Genomic DNA, 18,453 nt, shown 5'->3' with positions numbered 1-18,453 from the left:
TGATCAAAATAAACAAATGCAAACTCAATTCTGGAACAAAAAGGTGCATTACATGGTATGTTCCCCCCATTAAAAACAACATTTAACACTCAGAAAAAAACCATATGACAACCTAATCCTATGTCAACATAAAGAAATATATATTTTATCATATAACTTTACGAAATCCGGCGGGTCTAGTTTGGGGGAACAACATAACATCACATATCATACATACTACATTAGTAACTATTGATTATATAAAACATGACCCGCATCAACATAACTTACAAAACCATATACACCGCGCAAATTAACACAAATCAGAGAAGTCAAGTCCATATGAAAAATAAATTAGCGTCTTTTCCTGAGTTATGATCGGACTGATATGTCTGCATTTGGGTGCTGGATGATGTTTGGAGGACCTGTTTTAGTCTCAGTATCCACTTTTGGTCGTTCTTTGGTTTTGTAAGCGCCATTGCTATTGCGCCGAATGACCGGGTCCTTAATTTTCTGAGTGAGAGGGTCATTAGTATTAGAGCCACCCTTGATGTGGCTACAACCAGTGCTGTGACGTGCTCGGTTACAAACCTCACGAGATTGTGAGTTCACAGCATCACCAAAGGTCCTTCTCCGATTCAGATTCAGTTTTGGTGACTTCGGGCGTGTTAGTGGCAGCTGCCATAAAAGAAAACCAAATGAATAAGACCCCGTTTAATTTCTGAACTATTTTTTGTTTTAATTTTTTATATTTATATTCATTTTAAATAGGTAACAGAGATGGAAGACTCACGCATTGAACATTTGTGATGGAGGAGAGAAGAAAGACAAGCTAGAAAGAATGCATTTTTAGAAACAATGAAAATAATGTTTCGGTATTTTCAATTTTTTTGAACAAATGCTAGACCTGTTTTCAAAAACTTTAAAAGAAAAAGGTATGTAAAATATTGGATATATATTCTCTAATGTTTATTATTGAAAGTGAAAATGAAAACAGAAAACACGGTAAGTAAACAGGCCCAGCACAAGAATGTTGTCTCTCTTTGATGCGGAGAGAACCAAAAATGATGTTGTATGTGACAGCTAATGCAATTTTGTTATGTATTTCGGCAAATACTCCTTTTATTTTGCAACCCGATATCAAGAATAGACACATACCTTCTTGAGTTCAGCCTTAGGCGGAGGCGCCTCATAGTAGAAATTTGGTACCGGCTTTGCTTTAATTACCAAGTTCTTTCTCATCTGCTTGATGGCTGCTTCTTGCTCTTCCTATAAGGGTTATTGTTAAATAAATAGTCATGAAGAAGTTCTTTAATCAACTTTTATATGACAGGAGAAACATAAAACAATTCACTCATGCACATGGACTAAAAGCATAGGGTTTGGCATAAGGGGTTAGATGTTTCCTGTAAGAAGATCAACATACCTTTAGTCTTGCCTCATACTGGCTTTTTTCTTCTAAAAGAGCTCGATTTTTCTCCTCTAACTTGAGATAAAACTGCAAGGGTAAATTCAAATGTTAATGTGGAATATAATCTTGTTTAACATGCATCACAATTGAATAACCATCAGAAAATCTGTACCTCTCTTCGTTTTGCTGCACGTTCAGAGCTTCTAAATGTAGGTGCTGAACCCTGAGTTACCTTTGATCTTGCAGTGCGCATTGACATAGCACTAATATATGTGGTTAAAGAACAAATGATATAGAGTACCAATTGAATTATGAGAATTAGAAGAATCAGTTTTATTATTGAAATTTATGAAAGAAGGGTTATAAGTTAAGAAGCATCACTTTGGCAGAGATTCTTCTAGTATACCATCAAAAAGGTTCAAATTTAAAGGATACGAGGAAGCAACCGACCAATTATCTTCATCATCGTAGTTCTTCTTCTCATCATGATGCAAGGGCTTAGTTGATGAAAAAGGCGTCTTTGGCTGAAAATAAATGGAATATTTTGCATATCAGTTACACAAACAAATATTAACAAATTATACAAGCAATAGATAGGTAAATCAATTACCACAAAATATCAACAAATTAACAATTTTTACAAACAAAATTCTTTACTGTAGTTGTTTGCAATAGTATACATATTAATGACTTTCATGCATAATCTATCCTTGGTCATTCCATTATGCATCTTTGGCTCAATTGTAAGAGTACTTGCATTTAAAAAAAATTAAACTTCAATTTCAAAATATGATGATATGATATCAAAGCAAGACCATCAATTACCAGAGAGTTCTTTGATGAGTAAGGTGAGTGCATGTTGTTAGCGTTTGGCGACAAGTTCAGACCAGCCAGAACAGCTTCAGTAGTATCAACACGTGTGTAGGATCCATTCTTTTCAGTAACCAGATCAGATGGTTGTGTTGAGCTTAACTCTTTGTCGCCACCCCGATTTTTTCTGCACTTCATGTTTCTCGCTCTCATCTTCAGGCAAGTCGGTCTTACCGTTTGTTGTTTTGGCAGCCAAAGCATCCTTCGTCTCTTGACATTTCTCAACAAACACATTGACTTCTGTACATTCCTTTACCTCATGATCCTCTGCTTCAAGCTTAACCGCTGCAATTTTAGAAGTAACGTGTCCGTTATCATTAGGACTTTCATTCAAAGCTACTGTTACACCATTTGGTTTCTGATCCTCAAGTTGCATTTCTGTAACTTGTCTCCCCATGACACTGCATGATATAGTTCATTACAAAATGAGTAAAAAAAAAGACTAATACATCAAAAGAGAATACAGTAAAAAATGGTAAAAACTAAACAGAAATTGCTTCTTACAATTAAGCTTTAAACAGATCCATGAGATAAGACCACCAGGTTCAATAAGAAAATGTAACTCAAATGAATAAATTTCTTTAATAATTAATTAATATGATTATTTGTGATTATGGTAAATTTAACAACCACTCAGAAATACAAAATCCTTCAAATAATTCATAAGCTATTTGCTTTTACCATTGTTAGAACAAAAAAAAAAAAAAAACTTATCTTAACATATAAAATAATTCAGTAAAAAATCATAAAAAATAATTAAATGAAGAAAACTCTACCCTTTGGTTGGAAGAACAAAAACTGAAGCTTAAATACTAAGAACTCATAAAAACAAAGCAATTCACCATTTACACATTTAATTAAACTAAAGAAACATGAGAAACAATGAAAAGCTCAAAACTAAAGCCTTTTTAACACAAACATAACAAATTAAGAAAATTAATAAACAAGTAAAGAAAAATAAGAAAAGCTAATAACTTTGAACAGAAAATCAAATTCCACTTTTGACCCAATAAGCACAACCCCATTTTTTGTAAAGTAAAAGACTCATATAGCTAAGAAAATCACCTGAATCAGCTAAGAATGTGTGAAAAAACTGATTTTGAAACAGTAGAAGCTCGATCTCACTAGTTAGATCTCTGTTCTTCTTCTTCTTACTATGTTGTTTTGTTTTATTTTGTGTTGTGTAGGTGTGAGTGGGTTCCAAATACAAAGAAAGTCCAAAATTTATGTCTCAGTGTCAACTATAATATTCTTTCTTTTGCTTTATCAACCAACAAAAAAACCTTGTTTCTTTTTTTTTTATGTTTCTCTCTTTGTTTAATTTAACGTTATTTATAGATCTGTTTTCTGGTTTTTTTTTTTCTTCCAACTAACGACGTTGTTTTTTCACCCAAACATGTTGGTGAAAAGACTTAAAGATTTAACGGTGTTAAATGACAAAGTCACATATAAATGTTTGTTAAGTGTTCACAAACAGTGAAATCAAATGTAAATATGGAAATTGAGTGAGATAGGTAGAACGAGATGACACGTATGATAAGGATATTGGACGGATAAGGTGGGAGATTTTGGTCTTATAGATATGTCTAAATTTAGCAAAATAATTTTTAATATTAGAGACCAATATTTGCAAAAAATATGTTGATGGCTTATGATAATTTTCGTGTGCAAGTCATAGCCTAATTGGTAAACAACGTTTGAAATAAGTTATTAAACAGATTTGATTTAATATATCTTTGGTGTCTTTAAATAAGTATTTTTATTTAGATTAACTCCATCCCTACAATGTTTTCTTTTGACTCAAGCAAACATAAGACATTTTGATCCTATAAGAATTACATCAAAAATATTCGAGAAGCATGAGATAAAGTTGTATATGCAAGAACATGAAAAATATGAACCCAGTAGTAGTAATACTTTTGTTTAGATTAATTACGCTAAATTAGCTAAAATCTGAAGAGGCATCACAGACATCACACTTTAACTTGCAAAAATTACTTGAGGAAATATGAGTTTGTCTTGATCAAAATGAGAACAATGAAGAGGATAACAACACGTAGGAACTGAAAAATGTAGAACAATACATGTTAAATCAAAGTTGAACAACATAGACAAGCCCTAGATTGAGATTTTTTGTCCCATCCTAAACTATGGGTAAATTTTTTTTTTAATCTCAAATATAAGGTATCTAAAATACCATTTTATTTTTTTACTCATTATATACTCTTATTAACGATGATCAGTAGAATAGTTTACATGAATGGAGTAATAAATAAAGATATACAAGTGAAACCATATAATATTTTATTGATACACAAATTACAAATAAATATTTCAAATGTGACACTTAATATGAAATAGATGAAATATCATTTCACTATGCTCCAAATTTAAAAACAAAGTAGAATGGAATCATGAAATGCCTTTTATTTGGGTAATATACTTGTTTCTTCAAAGTAAAGCGACAATTTTGATAGTACAATTATAATGATTAAAAGTCATAATCACGGACAGGTTTAAGGAGCAATCTCCCATTCTATTCATCATAATTAATCAGGATTAAGAAGGTATAACAATATTCTAGCTGGTGGGAACGATAAAAGCAAATCAAATCCTTTTCAATTTCTTTCATTTGACCAACATAATTAAAGTTTAAACAGCAAATTACTACTAAATTGAGAAGGATGCAACCACTACAACAATCCTCACCCAATATATTTGTCCCTATAGGCTCTAGAGGCTACCTATAAGAACAACAATATTGTTAAATCATGTGACAAAGTAAATGTAATATTTATGTAACTCATGAATTTTCCATCTTTCCCTCTCTGACAAGGTTGCTTGATAAATTTGTGTGACAAACTGTTTAATGTGAATTTTTTTACATAAAAAGGAAAAAAAGAGAATGCAACATTAATATGAAAAAAGTGACATTTTAGGTAGAGTGTGAATTAACCTTCATTTCATGAATACATGCAATTACCTTATTGACATAAAGTTCTTATTATGTGTATGTCTGATAATCATCTCATTCTAATCACAAACCGCAAGCTTCATTCTTATGATAAAAGGTAACATCCTGAAAACATACTTTTTAATTAATGTTAGGTGTATCATCAATTAATGAAAAATACACTCCCTTTTATTTTCTACTGGATTCGTAAATGATGAAAATTATTTCCCAGATTATAATGAATTCAGATGCTAACATTTTAAGATTTCCAAGCTAAGTGTTGCTTTTTCAAAAAATGTTGATTTTGATGTACTACTAGATTTTTTTGTACCGTAGTTAACTTGATTATTCTAGCAAATAGTACAAGATGTTAAAAAAATTGGGTAAACTAATTGACTCTTAATTTCATATAGATGACGACACATTCACATACATAATTTGGTGTCCAAGAGAATTTGATGCCAATTTTCCCCTCAAACACAAACAGTTGCATTATTTAAATTATTTAAAATTATTCATAAAATTATATAAATTTAGTTTTGGGAAAAGAAAATTGTATGCCAAATTAAATTCTTTAATTATAGAAGCTTTGGAAAAAAATGTACCATCCCTTTCTATAATTGAAAACCAATTTGTGGTTAGAGCTGAGTTTTTAATGATTAAAAAAAAAAGAAAATTAAGATCATTTTATTATATATTATCTGAATGGAGAGGAAAAAAAACAAAATAAGCGTAAAAATTAAATTCATATGCATCATCGCCGTGAATAATTTTACATTATCAATCGATTGTAATATTTGTCATTCAAATAATAAATAAAATTGATCACAACCTTCAAATTATAAAAAAAAATATTTGATTGTACCAAAAAAAATAAAAAAATATTTGACTTTAATTATAACTATTTTTAAAAAAAAAATTAAACAATAACTATTTTTAATGTTATGCATATGATTGATTTTGATTTTTGGCGATTTAATTTTGTTTATGCTTTCAGCGTATAAAAATCAATTACAACTTATCAACATGTCAATTAGTCTCTAATAATTATTTGAGACATAGGAGAGTATTATTAAGTATGAACAATTTGTTGCGCAAGGTAAGTTTAATTTTTGAATCTGGAGTGGCTCGATTGGCAAAGCAGGAACACCTTTTTCATTATAACTTGTTTCAAATGGCAGGTACACTTTTTCTCCCTTTTTCTCATCTTCTTCTAAAGCACCCTTCACCTTTTGAATTTTGAAAGTGCAAAGGAGGTAAATATATCTCATTCTTATTCTTTTCAACAAAAAATAAAATAAAATCTCATTCCTATCCATTTCAAATTTCAATTAATATTTCTATCGAGTTTAGGTATTAAAGTACTATTGATAAATAATAAATTAACTATCAATTATTGATCATATTAAGTGTGAACCAAATAAAGTATTTATGTACTTGTAAGTAGAGAAGGGTGCCTTAAAAAAGGTAGTTCTTGGCGGTTATGAGGGGAATTCTTACCTGCTAATATGTTAGTTTAATAATAGCATATATATGTTTGTAATTGTTCTATTTAATACGAAGGTTCAAAAAACTTTAAACAACAGGATTGTATAGAGAATGTTATCTATTATGAGTAACGGGTAACCTCGTGTACAGTTGTACTGGCTTATATTAATGGATCAAAATAATTCATCACCTACATTTCTATGGCTTTTACACCATTCATGCCCACATAGTTTTGGCATACAATTTAGTTCAAAACCATTACCAACCAGATTTTTCGTGAAAGCTTCTGCCTCACTCTTATTGATGGTGGTGTGGTTTGTGAATCAGGGTCCGTTTCGATTGATTTATCTTTAAGTTTATGTAAAATAATGTATGCAAAAAATAAGCTTTTTTTTTTTTTTTTTGAGCAAAGGCAAACTTACTGCATTTCATTCATAAACAGAGAGTACAAGCTAGTAGGAACATCATAAAAGACATGGGGGCTAGGATTAGATAGAGCAGCTCTAGCAATGTTATGAGCCACACTATTTGCTTGCCTCCTAACAAACGACACTACATAGTTGGGGTTACTTAACAAGAGAGTTTTACATTCCGAAATTAAATCACCAATTTCATTGAGTGGAGGATTAGTATTTCCTAGTAAATCAACCAAAAGTTTGCTATCTGTTTCAAAAGCAACATTGCGTAGGTCTTTGGAGATTGCCATTCTGAGGGATTCCAAAAAACCTATAGCCTCAGCTTATAGGACGGTGGTCGACAAGAGTTTGAAATCAGACTTACCAAAGAGAAGATGACCTAAAGAGTCTCGAAAGCAAAAACCATAGCACATTATCGAGTTGCCATTGAGAAGAGTTGCATCAACATTACACTTGATTGAGCCATGGGGAGGCTTTTCCCATGTAGGGGGCTGATCATCATGATGCGCCGGGTGCTTTGCTTTTTGAACACAACTCCATTCATGAAGGGCATCCTGGGCACGAGTGACTGTGAGAATTGGAGTAGTGTCGTTGTCATCCCAAAGTAACAGGTTGCGACTCTTCCACAAACTCCAAAGGGTCATAGCTGCTAGTTGTCTTTGTTGATCTTGGAGTTTGCTAAATAAGTCAAAAAGCATTTGTTGGAAAGAATCTGCCCTGTGTAGTAACTCTTGAATAATGCCACCTATGCCAAGGAGGTTCCAGCAAGCCATTGCTTTATGACAGACAAAGAATAAGTGCATGTGAGATTCAACTAGGAGATCACATGATACACAAGTTTCGGAACAAGGGACACCTCGCTTGGAAAGATTATCTCGTGTAGGAAAACAATGATGAGCTGCACGCCATAGGAAGGCCAGGACTCTTGGGGGAACATGGAGGTGCCAAAGGAGCTGCCATTGCGTCGAGTTGGGCAGCGGTAAAAAATCACTAAGGAGGTCGATGCAAATGCGATAAGCTGATTTAATTGAGTAAGATCCATCAACCGTAGCCTTCCATATACATGTGTCTTCTCTTCGTCTATTAAAGAGTGGTGTAGATAAAATTGCAGCAGCATCCCCGGGATTAAATAAAGAATGAACGAGGTCATGGTTCCAAGAAGATAGATCTGGTAGCATCAGATAATTAACAGTTAAGTCCTCATAATTATGTGGAGGAGGAGTGGATAGCTTAAGTGACGGAAGGTCACGCACCCAAGGCATGCTCCACACTTTGATTTTAGAACCATCTCCAATTTTCCATCCATGGCCCAAGGTAAATAAATGTTGAGTACTCCAAAGACTTCTCCATGTATAGCTTGGATTGTGACCGAGGGGGGCATCCAAGAAATCCCTTCGCGGGAAATATTTAGCTTTGAGGATTCGGGTAAGTAGAGAAGACGAGTCTGAAAGGAGTTTCCAACTTTGCTTACCAAGCATGGACAAATTGAAAGCTTCCATGTTTCGAAAGCCGAGTCAACCCAAACTTTTGTGGAGAGTTAACTTGTCCTAACGCATCCAGTTAATTCCACGACTACCGTTCTTTTTTGAACCCCAATAAAAGGAGTTCATATTTTTTCAATCTCATCACAGAGGGAGGTGGGAAGAAGAAAAGCTCCCATACAATAAGAAGGAATGGCCTGGGCAACTGATTTAATCAAGACTTCCTTCCCAGCACGTGAAAGAGATCTAGCACTCCAAGCTTTGCAATTTTTCCAAATACGATCCTTAAGATAAGAAAAGATTGCCTTCTTGCTACGATCCAAAAAATAAGCTTTTATATCTTATTCCTTTAAGTTTATGTATTATATATGCAAAAAATAAGCTTTTATATCTTATTTATAAGTGTTACTTCAATATGATAGAATCTTAAAATCTTATCTTTGTTATTTATCATTTTAGATCTTAAATAACTAAACTTCATATTTAGACCCCTTCGAGGAAGCTTCGTCGCGTCACCACCTCAAACACCTCTTTTCGGGTTGTTTTTGAAATCGTCGGTGACCCCTTCGCCGCTAGTTTGCTCCGTTCTTTTTCTTAGATCTCTGTGGCCTCTCGGATATGGGCTTTCAGTTGGTGGTTCCTGTAAACGGCGGTGGTTGGCCACTCACCGCCATTGTCGTCGGTTTTTGGTTGTTTTTCAACGGCGGTAGTTTGTAGGCTACCGTCGTGATACTGTTGAAATTACGGATATGTTGATGGTAGATTTGTGATGCGTGGTTCAAAATCCGGTTCTGGATGTGTGTGGATGTTTTCATGGTGCTAAATTCTAGACCTGTCTGTTTTATTGGGCAATCTGTTGTCTTCCCCGACAGACTGTATATTGTCCTGCAGTTTGGCTGGAAATTTTGGTGTGAAAGGGCCGTTGAAGCTTGTTGCAGTTGGGGTTTAGATACAAAAAACTATGGCTAAACGTGGTTCTGATTCGGTGTTGGCGGACAATCACCTTCGCGGTTTTGAAAATCATAGTCCGGGGCTAATCACCTTTCTTGCTTGGTTTGGACTCAAAAGGGTCAGTATAGTTGCTGCTTTTGTTGCAGGGGCTTTTGGTTCTTGGATCGTTTTGTGTTGACAATCGATTCATCCATCATTCTATTCTCAGGTATCCCAGTCATCTTGTTGCTTGACATGGGACTGTATGGACTCGAAAGAGTCGTCAATGCTTGTTGTCGTTATTGCAGGGAGTTGATGGTACGTGATCCGATTCGTGTTGACGATCGATTCAGTCGCCAAACTTTAGACTCGCGCTTAATTGTTAGAATTGTTTAGGGTTGGATCCACTGTTTTTTTCCATTAGGGTTGTTGACTGGGTCAGGTTTTATGTCCCCCAGTTTTTATGTAATTTTTCCTTTTTTTAATAATATATATGAGCAATTGGCAAAATAGAAGAGTAGGGTTCCAACCTAGTTGGACACTATTCTTTTTGATGTCATGTTGCTCTTGGCCTATCAAAAAAAAGAAATACTTAGAACTTATCAACTTCAATCCTCGTGGGATTGATGCTCAACTTACTCTTTGTTACTTGTTGGGATAGTGTATACTTGCACTTTGTATGTATTGAAAATAAACACTACTCTCTCCTTCCAAAAATAAATGACCTAGTTTGATTATGTATACCTTTCATATAACATACTTTGAGCATATTTTTCTACAATTATATAAAGATAAATGGTAGTATATAAGATGTTGAATTTCTTTCGACGAATATTTTTTAAATACCATTTTTATTTTATTTTTACTAATACATAATCAAAGAATAAAAAAAATGCTTTGACATGTGTGCAACAGTCTCTTAAAAAAAATGTGTGCAATAGTCAACAAGATCATATAAATTGGGACGAAGGGAGTATTTTCAAAACATCTCTCAACTAAATCTAGCTTCCATCAACTAAAAAATTTGTAGAGACTAAACTTGAAAGCTTGTAATTTTATTGGGACTGAAAGCATATTTAACCCTATTATATTTAAAAAAAACCATTGAATAAATGAACTGTTTAACTGTTGTTAGTTGATGCAGAGTTGATCCAATATGTTTAGAAGCCTAAAGCAACTTCTATTTAAAAACCTTGTAAACTAAATAAAAATTACATATGACTTTATGAAAATAAGAAAAAAGAGTTTAACCTAAGACAATGAGGGTATGTGGCATTCACTTTTAACAACTCAGAGAAACACATGTAACTAATTTCTTTTAGGAGAAACACATGTAACTAAGCATGCATATTATATATTTATGGCCAAATTGAACTTTTTAAAAGTCTTTTCCCCGAAATTTTAAGGTCTAAAGATCTAGCTTGGGCTAACCTTGGTATGACATGAGAATGCATGGGTAAGTCATTTGATTAAGGGAAGACTATGATTCAATTCTTACATATCATGTTTTTATAAATGAGCATAGTTTCAAGATATGACCTAAGGATTGAGATGGAGATCAGTCTCATTCGAGACTAGGGGTAGGAATAGGCTAGATTGGTCTATAGGCCCTACAACCTAGCCTACCCAGAGTCAAACCGAACCAAATATTTTTGTTAAAAAGTAATAGAAAAAGTTAATGCTTTTTTGAAACCTATTTAGCTAAAAATGTTAGGTTGTATGCCAGAAAAAGCATTTTAAACCTATAAGGTTAGTTTACTTAAGTAAATATGCTTAATTATAGAAGCTTATAAGTCTACATTAATTTTTTTTATATATTTAAATGTATTATTATAAACTAAAATTAAAATATAAATATGATATCATAAATAGTTAAATTCTCTAAAATGTCATGTTAAATATCAAAAAGAAGTTTAACCTCATTGCTTTATTACTTCATTAGACTATTTAAACATATATCATACTACTTATTTAAATACGTTTATAAGAAATAAACTTTTAAACAAGCTAGTAGCCCACATCTGACTTTTGAATGGTTAGACTAAAACCTAAAAAATAAGCATATGATTGGCCACAAACCAAGCCAAGGCCTTAATTTTTTAACAGGTCGGACTTAGGCATTGCAAAATCTAGCTCAAACAAGTCTATTTCATCCCTAATCGAGACTTCTGAGGATAATTATGTAATCATTGAAGGTGTGAAATATGTTTCTTTCACATGGGGTGTCAAAAATGGTAATTATAGTATATCACTTTTTTTTTTAACTTGATGTCCGGTCTAATGACGGGCTAATCTGAAGGACCAATTCCATCATCTAAAAACGGAGTCCAACTAAAATCAGAGCAAAATCTACATTAACTAATCCAACATAAAAATTATTGACATCTAAAAATTTGAACATGAGACATAGAGAACATCACACTTCTAGGTTCAAAGTCTTCACCACATACAAATTTCGGATCTTTTTCTTAAAAAACAAGCAAGACCTACTTTTTGTTCTTACTATGAAATTTCCCAATTATCCATGCTTTCAAGACTTGAATAGACTACAGACTAAAAAAAATTTGGACCACCCTTTGTTTCTAATTATTATTGGATTTTTCTTTTGCAAAAGGACTAATTATTATTGGCTTATTTATTGCAATGTGATACATACACGGCAATTTAATAAACTAGTTTAGACTAGGAAGAGAAGAATCGAAGATAACTCTTAAATGAGTCGGTGTGGGGAATTACATAGGATGGTTCCTTTCTTCTGGGACCTTCTCTCTTTTTATAATGGATTGTTAGTTACCAAGTTTTTGAAGAATTCATTCTTTAAATATTCAATATCACATTGTAATCTCATGTTAGCTATCATCATTTTATAATGCTGCATCAAAAAAATAAATCATTTTATAATGCTAATATAATATTTATATTTTTTGTTAACATATTTATTTATCATTCAGTTCATATCCAACTATAGTCAACTAACTCGTTTATCAATATGGGTATTTTTATATATACAAATCTCAGTTCTTCATAAAAACTAATACAATAAATTATTTAATAATTTTTAAAGAAATGTGCGTAACATTAAACAAATGTATATATTGGTAAAGATATTATTAATATTCGTTTTATGCAGAAAGAAGTAATTGTTAATGTTGCAACAAATCCAATGAGAGTCTTATAAAAAGAGATAAGGTCTAATATTTAGGGACATGGATAATTGTATATTTTTAGAATATTTTGCAGAAACTAATCAATAATTAAGTAAAGTTTTAAATACTATTTACGTTAATGTCTTGGATTTAGAGGTTTTTAGATTCGAGCTTCGCCAGTGTCTTTTTTTTTAAGGGAACAGACAAAATCAGACCCCCTCGGCACAAGATGTACCGAAAATGCCTGACAAAAATAGGTTACATAACAGTATCAACTAGGAAGAAAAAACAACCAAAAATAAGCTAGGTAACTGATGTTAAACAAAAAATAGGATTTAGTCTCCATAATAGGTAGTCAAAATAGAACAAAATGTATTTCGACTTAAACCGTCAATATGACTTAAGCTTTACCATTTCACTAAGGGCCTGCAAATTCTCCTCCTTCCTTTGAAAAATGGGTCTGTTACGCTTCTTCCAAATAATCCAAACAACTGATAGCAAAATAGCATATATGGATGGAGCATTGATCTTTATGTGAAAAGCCCCCTAAACTGCCAAACTGATATATGTGCTCTAGGATCCTACTATTGTATACAGTAGAGAAACCAAGCCACCCGAAAACAAGATACCAAAGCCTGCCATAAAAATTACAATTCGCAAAAAGTTTCGCTAGTATCTTTAAAGTGAAGTAAATGTAAATTCCTTTGTAAATGTTTTATGAGCTTTAAGGTCTTTTTAATCACCCCCTCACTCTAATTTATATACACACATCCTTAGAAAAAATATACACACTTTTTGTTGGTTTAGTCAGTCGATTACTTTCGCTATTCATTAATGTAAGTACAAAATAAATAATTGATTGGCAAAAATGCAGCAGCCTTAAAAATATTGAGTGAGTTTTGTTGATCTTATCTACCTTGAAAAATTAATCTATGAAGTCGCAAGTCAACTAATACAAAATGATATTATTAAAAAAAAAAAAGTATAGTTTGCTAAATCTCTCCAACTAATGTTTTATGTGAATTAAGTATGAGAAGGCCGTGGAGTGTCATTTGTCACTTACAAATCTCTCCAAAACAACAACAACTATTTCGTAAAAAAAAAAAAGATATATATGGGACACTTGTTAGAAAACAAAAATAAAATTGTATTAAAAAGAATATTTTTACACGATCTTAAGAGGTTTGCTATACAAGTTTCAAATTAACTCCCTTAAAAAAAACTTAAATTACTTTAATAAGTGTCTAAGAAATTTATTAGCATTTTCCTAATACTAATAATTAACCCCACGGATAATGTTTAATTATTTTTGTATCCGTCGGATGTTTTTTTTTTAAGAAACCAAAATGAAATATAACTCAACAAGAGTGGCTCATCCCGCACAAGGTGTGCTGAAAAGAACCACCCAAAATAATTACAAAGTTATGAGTCTGTTGCCAAAAAGCACAACGAAGAAACCAGAAAAGAAACTACTCCCTAACACCCATACATAATAAAGGGTTCCTCCACCAGTCATTATAACTGAAAGCAGAAGTGAGTAGTTTAGCTTTTAACCATAAAAATGACATAAACTTAACATACTCTAATAACTGAGCCACATCTTGAGTTATGTTCTTAAAAATCCTGTTATTTCTCTCCTTCCAAAGGACCCAAACAGTAGCATGCCAAATCACCATAAGGTAGTCATGAGTAAACCTTGGTAAACCAGCATAGTGACCGAAATGATGAAAATGAGAAGAAACCAGCAGAGGGGAAATAAAAGAGATACCAACCCACTGATAAATGAGGTAGCACAAGCTACCAAAGATGTTGCATCGGAAAAAACAGTGATCCACCGACTCCGGGCAGCCGCAACCACCAACACAAGCATTGTCATCTGGATGGAGAACGCTCCTTCGAATCAAATTGTCTTTTGTTGGCAATCTGTTACGAAGAAGTCGCCACACAAAAACCGAGACCTTCAACGGAACTTGCTTCAGCCAAACCATATCAAAAAGACCCCGCTCAATATGTGTATCAGATGATGTGAGATACTGATAGGTCCCTCGAACAGTGTAACCATTGATGGGATCGGGAATCCATCGCCACCTGTCAACAACATTTTCCTGCAAAACAATGTCAGATAGCAAGGCCGCACACTCCGTAACAGTCTCCTCTTCCCAGGCCATAAGGCGCCGCCTCCACACACACGCGCCTCCACCAACCTTCCACCCTCTATCTGTAACACCCCGTTCTCAAAACAACGTAATATTAATAAATAAAATCAGAGTAATCACACAACGGAGTGTCACACTACTTTTCAAAATTTCATAAATAGAAAATATCTAATTATTTAAATACCAACATTTAGAATATCTTAATAAACTGCAGCGGAATAGTTCTTTAAAAATATAATTTCAACCAAATTCTACGTCAACGAAATTATTGGCACAAAGGCCTCAACGTAATAGACATTATCCTCAACAATAATAAACCCAACAACGAGGTCCTTTCAAAATATGATACATAAAAGAAATGAAGAAGACATTCGCGACGATCCCCATCCTAATATGTATCAGAGCCCTAGACACTTGAGCCAATCAACCTACAAGCCATCATTACCTTCACATTACCCACGGTCGAGGCAACATATACGCAGAAGGGGTGAGATACTTATCCAATAATAATAATATATAATTCATCAAATTAATGAAACAACGAAGCATATCACAACAGACATCATTAATAATGTATATAAATAAATACATAAGCAACAACATAATTATTTTCAGCAGCAAGATACAACAACAACAACGTTATCCACAACGACACCGATAACTCGACTATTCGACAACGACATCAACTCGACAATGCTACAACGACAACAACAACCCAACAATGCTACGACAACAACAACTAATGCATCATGCAGGTGGTACCAATCTACGCGCGTTGAATGCTAAGCATTCCAGGGCATAAGCCCCCAACAAATTGGATGGTTAAAGCATCCCAGGGCATAAGCCCCCAACAAATGAATGATAAACATTCCAGGGCATAAGCCCCCAACGGTTGAATGATAAACATTCCAGGGCATGAGCCCCCAACAGATGTGAGTATGCACTTGGACTCAACTTGTGTATATCAACATACAACTTCAACAACGACCACAACAACAACATATGTGCCTAAAACATTTATGACACACTCCCCAACTTCGACATCAGATGATACAACAACGTCAACGACGGAAAGGAAACAAGATAGCATAATAGAATGCATTAACATCATTTAAGGAATGAATTACATCAACATAATTGTCATATAACATCATAATATTACTCATAATCAATTATCATCATATATTTAACCACTTCAGACATCATAAACATCAGCATTACTAATCATTTAGTATCATACTATTATCATCATCAATCATAAACAACATCATCATCAAAACATCATCATCAAGACATCATCATCAATAATCATTTATCATCATAACAACTACAACAACATCTATGACAACGACAATGTGCATTATTTACTATGACTCAACGACACAATAATTTTCAACAATGGAACAACAACTTTATTATCAACAACTAGCATATATATAAATCAATTACATTCATCTCAAAGTCTAAAACATCCCCCAAAAGGAATTAAGTTTTGATCAATAGAACATAAGTCAAATATCCATAAAACACCTCAACTAAATCCCTAACACTTAAGTTTGAAGTTGGGAAACCAACCATAAGTTTTTGGACTAACTTGGGATTAGTTATGCTAAGTTTTCTTAAGGTTTTCTGAAGACCCACCTGGACTATTTTTATCATAACTCAAAAACTATAAATCATTTTCATGTCAAACCAAAACCATTAGAAAGCTAACTCAAATATCTACAACTTTTATGTTTACACCGAAAGCTAATTCAACACGGAAAGGGGTGAAAAAGACACAAGAACGCAACAATCGAAGTTCTGACAGCACGCAACGAAAACACAACAAGCAGTCACCCATGAGGGGCTGCCTTGCTGCGCCCAGGCGTGGAAAACTGCGCCCAGGCGTGGGAAGGCAGTAGCCACCTACGCTGCAGCTCTGTGCAGTCCCATTTTTTTCGGTTTCACCGTTTCGTTCGTAAAAACCTAACCGTTACTCCGAATCCGATTCCGTTTTCGCCTACGCGTTCTATTCGACAAATCCTATTATATTTTACTGAAAAAACATATTTTCAAATCTCAAAAACAGCTTATCCCAGAATCACTTATTTCTCAAAAACACTTAAAATCACTTTTTCTCATAATCTCAATTTTCATCAACCCAACCCTAAATTTGATAAGGAACATTGCCTATGATAAATCTAAGACCTGAACATCAATTTAACATAACTTCAATGAATTTTCTATTCTATTAACAACCAAACACATCTTCAAAACCTAATTTCTCAAACAACCAAAACTATGAACATCAAAATAAGATTTACCCTAATCCCCAAAACTCACAACCTGCAACCTTTGCCAAACCCAATTTCAAAAAACATACTTAAGATTAGAGAATATGAATCCCAATTTCTGATCCTTGATTACCCAAAATACGTTTCAACAGAAGTTTCAGGTTCAATTAGGCAATATAGCAATCAAATAACATAGAAACATGCATCAACAACACAATTCATCATATTATAGCAATTAACCTAAAACTTTCTAACCCTACTACCAAAACACCACAATCATCAAAAATCAGAATTATACATATTATTAGTGAAAGGAATCCCACCCTTACCTTATCTCAGCAAATTCTACAGCAAAAATGGTTGGATTCTCTCTTCCTAGCTCTTCTCCTAGCTTCCTCTTCCTTCTCTCAAAACCAGTTTCTAAAGTTTTTACGTGAAAATGTTTCTGCCTCCTTTTCTTTCTTTTTTTCTCCCAAAAACTATAACCTCCCCTCTTTTCATTTAACTCCCACTAAACTCACATAATTACTATTTAATTCCCTTTAATTAAAATAAATAATAATTCTATATTATTTCTATTTCTCATATTATTTCCTCAAATAATAAAACATTATTCATTCAAATAAAACACAACTCCATAAATCATATAATAAAATAGAATTACACCATATATCACATAAAATCACACAAAACATATATTTCACATGAAATCACACACACACACACACACACACACACACACACACACACACACATATATATATATATATATATATCAAATAAAGTCATATAAAAATATTCACACATCTACTAAAAATAATTAAATAAAAATGGGGCGTTACAACTCTCCCCAACTTATAGAATTTCGTCCTCGAAATATTACCTCAAGCAAACAACTCAGGATATGACTCCTGCATCTTACTCTCCAACTCCCAAGTAAGACTTTCACCAGCTGCTCCTCCCCAAACAACTCTCACTAGAGGTATCTCCTTGCCTCTCAACGTCTTCACCTTGCGATCATCAATCCTCAAAGGTAAAGTTTCTACCGTAAGGTTGTCTCTAACTTGCACATCATCTCTAGGAATGACATGTGAAGAATCCGCTACATACTTCCGAAGTTGCGACACATGAAACACATCATGCAAGTTCGAAAGATGTGGTGGCAAACCAACTCTATAAGCCACTGTGCCAATTCTCTCAGATATTTGATAAGGACCAATAAACTTCGGAGTCAACTTCTTGGACTTCAATGCACGACCCACACCGGTCATAGGAGTGACTCTCAAGAACACATGGTCACCCTCTTGAAACTCAAGGTCCTTCCTACGCTTGTCATGGTAGCTCTTC

The 18,453-nt window shown here is 33.4% G+C and overlaps 2 protein-coding genes and 1 long non-coding RNA gene across 3 annotated transcripts; all 3 read right to left on the bottom strand.

The window, feature by feature from the left end:
• On the bottom strand, positions 1–3,567 carry LOC146957095 (protein WVD2-like 1). The gene is made up of 7 exons (XM_085734033.1): positions 3,326–3,567; positions 2,216–2,661; positions 1,826–1,914; positions 1,563–1,653; positions 1,406–1,477; positions 1,138–1,248; positions 1–657 (listed from the first exon to the last, which is right to left on the bottom strand). The coding sequence occupies exons 2-7, from the start codon at positions 2,492–2,494 to the stop codon at positions 352–354; spliced, it is 948 nt and encodes a 315-aa protein (XP_085590159.1). The 5' UTR covers positions 2,495–2,661; positions 3,326–3,567; the 3' UTR covers positions 1–351.
• A 10,576-nt stretch (positions 3,568–14,143) lies between these two features.
• Positions 14,144–14,842, bottom strand: LOC146957094 (uncharacterized). Its single transcript, XM_085750053.1, has one exon. It carries the CDS (start codon positions 14,840–14,842, stop codon positions 14,144–14,146), a length of 699 nt encoding a protein of 232 aa, XP_085606179.1.
• A 226-nt stretch (positions 14,843–15,068) lies between these two features.
• Positions 15,069–17,954, bottom strand: LOC146957093 (uncharacterized). Its single transcript, XR_015017822.1, has 2 exons — positions 17,436–17,954; positions 15,069–15,275 (listed from the first exon to the last, which is right to left on the bottom strand). It is a non-coding gene; the product is annotated as an uncharacterized LOC146957093 (long non-coding RNA).
• Between the last annotated feature and the right edge of the window lie 499 nt (positions 17,955–18,453).

Source organism: Medicago sativa, chromosome 1 (assembly GCF_051527215.1).
Source record: "Medicago sativa cultivar Bolivia chromosome 1, Bolivia_mono, whole genome shotgun sequence".
NCBI classification, from domain to species: domain Eukaryota; kingdom Viridiplantae; phylum Streptophyta; class Magnoliopsida; order Fabales; family Fabaceae; genus Medicago; species Medicago sativa.
Note: the sequence above shows the minus strand (reverse complement) of the source record. Positions and strands in the feature narration are given on the sequence as shown.

Bases quoted from the DNA above. Each gene is read 5' to 3' on its own strand.
- LOC146957095 (XM_085734033.1), bottom strand. From the start codon at position 2,494: ATGTGTTTGTTGAGAAATGTCAAGAGACGAAGGATGCTTTGGCTGCCA. The intron at 1,654-1,825 runs GTATCCTTTAAA...CACATATATTAG, and splicing joins AATTGGTCGGTTGCTTCCTC to TGCTATGTCAATGCGCACTG. The intron at 658-1,137 runs GTATGTGTCTAT...CTTTTATGGCAG, and splicing joins CTAAGGCTGAACTCAAGAAG to CTGCCACTAACACGCCCGAA.
- LOC146957094 (XM_085750053.1), bottom strand. From the start codon at position 14,842: ATGGCCTGGGAAGAGGAGACTGTTACGGAGTGTGCGGCCTTGCTATCT.